Source organism: Marmota flaviventris, chromosome 7 (assembly GCF_047511675.1).
Source record: "Marmota flaviventris isolate mMarFla1 chromosome 7, mMarFla1.hap1, whole genome shotgun sequence".
NCBI lineage: Eukaryota > Metazoa > Chordata > Mammalia > Rodentia > Sciuridae > Marmota > Marmota flaviventris.
In genome coordinates, this window is record NC_092504.1 from 63,399,360 (window position 1) to 63,406,172 (window position 6,813).

Here is a 6,813-nt window from a genome sequence, read left to right on the forward strand (position 1 = left end):
AATAGAATCAGAATTAGATGCTTTTCATTCTCTTGGTTAGTGTTCCAGCTCATTCTCTCTCGCTCACACATATGCCTGACATTAAATGATGAATTGCTGTTTCATAACATGCATGCAAAGAGACCCCATCATCATAATTTAACCATGTAGTTCTGCTTAGTGGCAATTGAGAAATTATTAATTAGCTAATTTTATAATAGAATATACAGAAGTTCCTTTATTGCCTTGGGGCAAAGTACTGTAATTTACCAATATCATCTGAGTTAAATTATGAAAATGAGACTTACGAAGGCAAAGATTAAAAAAAGGAAAGCTGATAATCACAGAAATATGTATGTCGAAGGAGAACAGGATTCTTAGTTTGAGGACAATAGCCTGATTTTCTTATATTTGTTTGTGACTCTTCATAAGGTCATTTGCAATAAGTCCCAGACTGAGAATTATGACCAGATAAATGAAATGGGAAATTAATTTGTTTTAAATGATACTAGACATTATCATGAACTTCTCCAGCCTAATCACACAAATGAGTTCAAATACAGCCCGGAGACCTGCTAGAGATAGGAACTGGCACACCCCATGCTAAATGATTGTAGAATCAGTGAGGAATCAAATGCGCAATAGAGAACATCAGTAATTAATCTACTCCAGCAAACTTAGCTTATATTCATTCAAAGTTTGAAGACAATTTTTGAAAAATATTTTTTATTACTTTTGAGATATGTGTTCATCCAAGTCTTCATCATAATATATTCATCACCCCCTGATTTTCTTTGTGCCCCTTTATAATCATGTCTTCTGCCCCTTCCTGCCCATTCCTCAATGCCCCTCCCTCAGTTTCCAAGCAATCACTAATCTATTGTCTGTCATTATTAAATAGTTTGCATTTTCTCAATTTTACATGAATAGAATCATATATTATGTATATATTCTTTCTTCTCTGGCTTATTTTATTCAGATTAATTATTTTGAAATTCATCTATGTTATAGTGAGTATCAGTAGTTCATTTCTTTTTGTTGCTGAATAGTGTTCCATTGACTAGATATATCGTAGTTTGTTGAGCTGTTGATGGAATTTTGACTTGGGTCCAGTTTTTGGCTGTAAGAGCTATGAACATGTCTTTGTACTGATATACTTCACATTCCTCTTGGGTAAATACCCAAGATAATATGAAAAGATATACATTATTTTTTGTAAGAAACTGTCAAACAGTTTAACTATTTTCCAAAATGTAACATTTTACATTTCCACAAAAAGAGATACAGTTCTATATCCTTATCAACATTAGATGTGGTCAGTCTTTAATTTTAGACATTCCGGTTAATAGTTATCTCCCTTACAGTTTTTCTTTTCTAGTTTGTTGATATTGTGAAGTAAATGGGTTGGTTTTTCTAATTATATTGATTTACTGTCCTCTTTTTTATATTGTCATCGATCATAATATTCCTTTGAATATAGTTAATTCTGCTAAATTTTTGTTTTGAATTTTTGTATCTATTTACAAAGACAATGGCCTGAAGTTATTTTTTTTTTCTTGTAAAGTCATTTTTTTAAAAAATTATTCCTGGTGCTAGAATCAGAATAATACTGGAAACCTGGCCTCACAGAATGAGTTTGAAAATATTCTGTCCTTTCAGCTTTCTGGAAGAGTTTGTGTTCTGCTTTACTTGTTTGGAAGAAGCCACTGTTAAAGCTACCTGGGTTTCTTTGTGGAGAGAACTTAAACTAGAAATTCAATCTCTTTAAAAGAGGGCCATTCAAGCCCCCCCACCCCCTTGAGTTTTCACAGTTTGTGTTTTTCAGGGAATTTGTTCATTTTATCTAAGTTGTCAATGTTATAGTCATAAAGTTTTCCTAATATCCCTATAATTCTAATTTTAACATTCTTTGGACATGCTGTGATGTCTGTCATTCCTATTTCTGACATTGTTAATTTTGTCTTTGTTTTCTGATCAGTTTAGCTAAAAGTATCATCAGATGCTTTGATATCTAGAAAAATGAACTTTTTGAGTTTTACTACTATTTCTGTTGGATATTTTAGTGATTACTGCTCTCATCTTTCCTACTTACTTCTACTTATTTGGAGTTTAGTCTATTATTATATTTCTAGTTTCTCAAGGTGGAAGTGGAGGTCATTGATTTAGGAGCTTTCCTTTTTTCTAATATAGCCCTTTGGGTCTATAAAATTTTTCTTAACTACTGTTTTAACAATACCTCACAAATTTTGGTATGTTTTCATTTTCATTCAATTTCAAATAATTTGTTTTCCCCTTTTTTCCTCTTTAACTCATTATTTTTGTTTTTTGGTTTCCAAATATTTGGGAATTTTCCAGAATTTTTTTTTTTATTTATAATTCCATTGTGCTCAGAGAGCATACTTTATAGAAAAACCTTTTTAAATTTTTTGAGAGTTGGTTTATCTCTTGAATATAGTTTATGGTGGTCATTATTTTATATGGACCTGAAAAGAGGATGTATTATATTGCTAAGTGACATCTTCTATGAATGTCAATTAAGTGAAGTTGTATGATATGTTGTTCAAATCTTCTATACTAAATTCTTCTCTACTTGTTCTATCAAATGTTGAGGAAGAGATGTTGAGATCTCTTGTGGTAATTATAGATAATTCTACCTTTTCTTTCAGTTCTACCAGATTTTGCTTTATGTGCCTCGAAGCCCCACCATTAAGTGCATATGTATCTATTGCTTTTGATAAAATTATTATTGAAAATGGCTTATTAATATTCTTTACTTAAAATTAGTTTTTTCTATTACTATAGACACTCCAGATTTCTTTAGATTAATTTTAGTGTGGCGTATCATTTTTTCTATTTTACTTTTAACCAGTTTTTATTTTTTTTCCCTGTACCTATTTCAGTGTGTTTCTAGGTGACAGCATATTTGGGTCTTTTTTTTTTTTTTAATTTGATAATCTTGCTTTTTAACTGGGGTAACTAGATCATTTAAATTTAATGTGCTTCCTGGTATTATTAGATTTAAATACATTTTTCTGCTATTGTTTTCTATTTTCCTATTGATTCTTGTTCCTTTTCATTTGTTTTATACCTACTTTAGGATTAATTGAAAACTTTTATATTTTTAATATTTATATATCTAACTGGCTTGTTAATTATAACTTTCCATTTTATTTTAGGATTTATAGTATGCATCTTTAGTTTCCAGTGTAATTTCAAGTGATATTATATTATTACCGTTTTCCATATAGTACATGAATCTCAAAAATTACACTTCCATTTTTCCTCTTCCAACTTTCTTGCTATTATTGTTTCCTTTTACAAATGCATAAGTCTCATATAATATTATTTGAAGTCATTTTTCCTGCTTGAAAATAATGTTTATTGCAGTAATCCACAGTCATTTCATTTTCTAGCATATATATAGCTAAGACAATTTAAATAAAAAGTAAGGTGTAAGAAATATTATTGAAATTATACATTTTGTATCAACATAACTATATACTTTTTTAATTTAAAAATTTAATTTTGTGCTGGAATTGAAACATATTTAATATTTTATTACTACCTTTTTAAGAAAATGCTCTTTTCTGTTAACTAATATGTTTGTATATTTTGCTGAAAAATGCACATAGCTATTGAACCTAAAATATTTATGTCTGTAATACTCTAGTTAGGATATTCCTGATATAACATACTGGCTAAAATGTGCTCTTAATTTATAACTGGGCTACCCTATAATATTTAGACATGAATATTACACAATCAAGTAAAATACATGAAAAGGAAAGATGAAAAGATAAAAAGTATCTTTCTTCCTAGAGGATGTGTACAGTAATTCCATGTAATTAGTGAGACCATGTAAAATGTCTGACAAATTTCAATTTGGCAAATATTTTTCAGGAAAATATTTAAACTATGAGAATAACAAATTCACTGTAAAAATGTAGCAAAATTTTCCATTAAACATTCAGTGAAGATGTTGTGGTCTCCCTAACAGGTAGAAAAGAGAAATTGGGGGGTGGGTATTAAGAACAATAATATTTAAGCTTCTCCATTTTAGCAGATTAGTTATAGTTCTTAATCAGGTGTGGTTAGCACAGATAACTAAATCCTGGTCCATAAATGATAGAGTATATTTGATGATAAATTTTATGGATAGAATACAAATATGCTGTATTTTACAGAGTGGGGCAGGATGTTAAATCAAATTTAAATACTGATGTTAAAAAAAAATACACACCAGATGTTTCCACAGTGTTTTTCTACTGTGATTTCTTTATTTGAAGCCACAGGTCTACATAGGGTTCTCATAGGTCATGTAGCAAGTGATTTATAAATAAAATCAGAGAAATAATGTCATCACATTAAGAGACAGAACTGCTGGATTCTTTCATTATGTAAAAAGCTCACATCTTGGGAATCCACGGTTGGAATTATTATGGAATACCTGAGATGTATCTTGCCCCAATTAACATTATCATGCTACTCACTACAAAAAATCCCAAAGGCAGACTAGAGAAGATAGCAGTATCACCATTTTCAGAAGACTGAGCTGTAACCCAACCCATTGACTTCATCACAGCTTTCTTCCATGTAGCGTAACGAATATCGCTTTCTGTAGCCTGTATCTGTGGTTCAAACCTTTCCATCGTGATTGCCGACAAATTCTCAGGTTCAAGACTCCAAACGCCTATTCCTTCTGCAGCTCCTGCTGCCATGGCAGCTCCCAAAGCAGTTGTTTCAGACATGGAAGATTTTACTACTGGAATATGCAGAATATCTGCTTGTAGTTGCATAAGAATATTGTTGTTGGTCATTGCTCCATCAACCTGCAAATGAGTGAGTGGAATTCCACAATCACGATTCATGGCATCCAAAATCTCTCGGGTTTGGAAACAAACAGCTTCTAATGCTGCGAAAGCAATATGATATTTGTTGGTAAAATGAGTGAGACCACAGATTATCCCTCTTGCACTGGGCTCCCAATAAGGTGCATATAACCCTGAAAAGGCTGGGACAAAGTAGCAGCCATAAGAAGTACCTGCTTCTTTAGCAAGTTTTTCAACTTCTTCTGAGGTTTCTATAATTCCAAGATTGTCTCTTAGCCAACGAATAACAGCACCAGCTATAGCAACAGAACCTTCCAATGCATAACATACTGGCTTGTCTCTGCCTAGTTTGTAAGCCACAGTTGTCAGAAGGCCATGCTCAGAAAATACACATTTACGACCTGTATTACATAATAAGAAACAGCCTGTTCCATATGTGTTTTTGGCTTGTCCTTCCTGGAAGCACATCTGTCCTACCAATGCAGCAGACTGGTCCCCCAAACACCCAGATATTGGCACACCTTCCAAGGCTCCACTTTTCATTAGGCCATAGATCTCAGAAGAACTCCAGACATTTGGAAGAATGTTCATTGGAATTTCAAAAAAGTCACAGAGCTCTTTATCCCATTCTAAAGAATGGATGTTGAAAAGCATTGTCCTACTTGCATTTGTTACATCTGTACAATGGACACCTCCATTAACTCCTCCTGTCATGCTCCAGATAAGCCATGAATCAATGGTACCAAAAAGAGCTCTACCTTCTTCAACAGCTTTTTGAACGTTTCTCACATTGTCAAGCATCCAGCGAAGTTTCACTGCACTGAAGTAAGTGCTAAGTGGAAGGCCAGTCTTAGACTTGACAAAGTTATTATTTCCCGGAATTTTTTTACTGAGATTCTCAACGGTAGACTGGGTTCTGAGATCAAGCCACACCACAGCATTGTAGAGAGGCTCTCCAGTTAACTTGTCCCAGATTACAGTGGTTTCCCTCTGATTGCTGACTCCGATCGCTTTTATGTTGGCGATATCAACGTTCACTTCATCAAGTTTCTCACACGTTCTCTCTATACACTCATAGACGGACTGAAGAATTTCCTTAGGGTCTTGTTCCACCCATCCTTCTCTGGGGAACTCTTGGGTCAATTCCACTTGATGATGACTAAGTAGTTCTGCTGTTTTTGAATTAAAAACCAGAAAGCGAGTGGAGTTGGTACCCTGGACCACTGCCCCCACCAACGGCCCCACAGCTCCTTTCTTTGGGGCTGCCATGACACCAGTCAGTCGCCTCTGGCAGCTCTGGTACCGTTTCCCAGGAGAGGGCGGCACTGGGGGAGGGGCGCGCAGCCAGCCAGGCACACGCTGCGCAGGCGTGGCTGCCTCTGGGGACCTTTGCCCCCTAACTGGCGTTGCACCCTCTTGCCCCGCCCCTGCGTCCCAAGCCTCGCCTCCAGCATCTTCTGCGTCATTGGAGCGTGTGAAGTTTAAACAAGTTATATGTTTATGCCTGTGATTAAGGATACCGGTGCTTTCACTCTTTTGTGTGCCTCTGTATTTCTGTTGTTTCTTTTCTTCCTGTGAAATAACCTTCAACATTTCTTTCAGTGCGGGTGTGCTGGAGATGCATTCTCCAACTTTTGAACCTCTAGAAAGCATTAGTCTTAATATTGAAAGCTGTTACTAACGTGTATTTTTCTCTGCCTTTCTGGTTTTCTTCATTTTGGTCAATTTTATCATGATGTACCTTTGTGTAGTTTTTTTGTTTGTTTGTTTTTCTGCTCTTGGTGTTCATTGAGTCACTTGAATCTGTAGGTTTACAGGTTTCATCCAATCTGGGAAATTTTAACCATTATTTCTTCAAATATGTTTTATTCTCTCTTCACTCCCCTAAGAACTCAGATGACACATATTGGAGTTATTCTACAAGCTCACGGAAGCTCTACCCATTATAATTATCTTTTCTCTGTGCTTGATTTTAGAGAGTTTCTAATTATTAGATCTTCAAGTT

The 6,813-nt window shown here is 34.4% G+C and overlaps 1 protein-coding gene across 1 annotated transcript; it reads right to left on the reverse strand.

The window, feature by feature from the left end:
* Positions 1-4,415: 4,415 nt before the first annotated feature.
* Gk2 (glycerol kinase 2) lies at positions 4,416-6,077 on the reverse strand. Its single transcript, XM_027939836.3, has one exon. It carries the CDS (start codon positions 6,075-6,077, stop codon positions 4,416-4,418), a length of 1,662 nt encoding a protein of 553 aa, XP_027795637.3.
* Between the last annotated feature and the right edge of the window lie 736 nt (positions 6,078-6,813).

Excerpts from the sequence above, each read along its gene's own strand:
- Gk2 (XM_027939836.3), bottom strand. The coding sequence starts at position 6,077 with ATGGCAGCCCCAAAGAAAGGAGCTGTGGGGCCGTTGGTGGGGGCAGTG.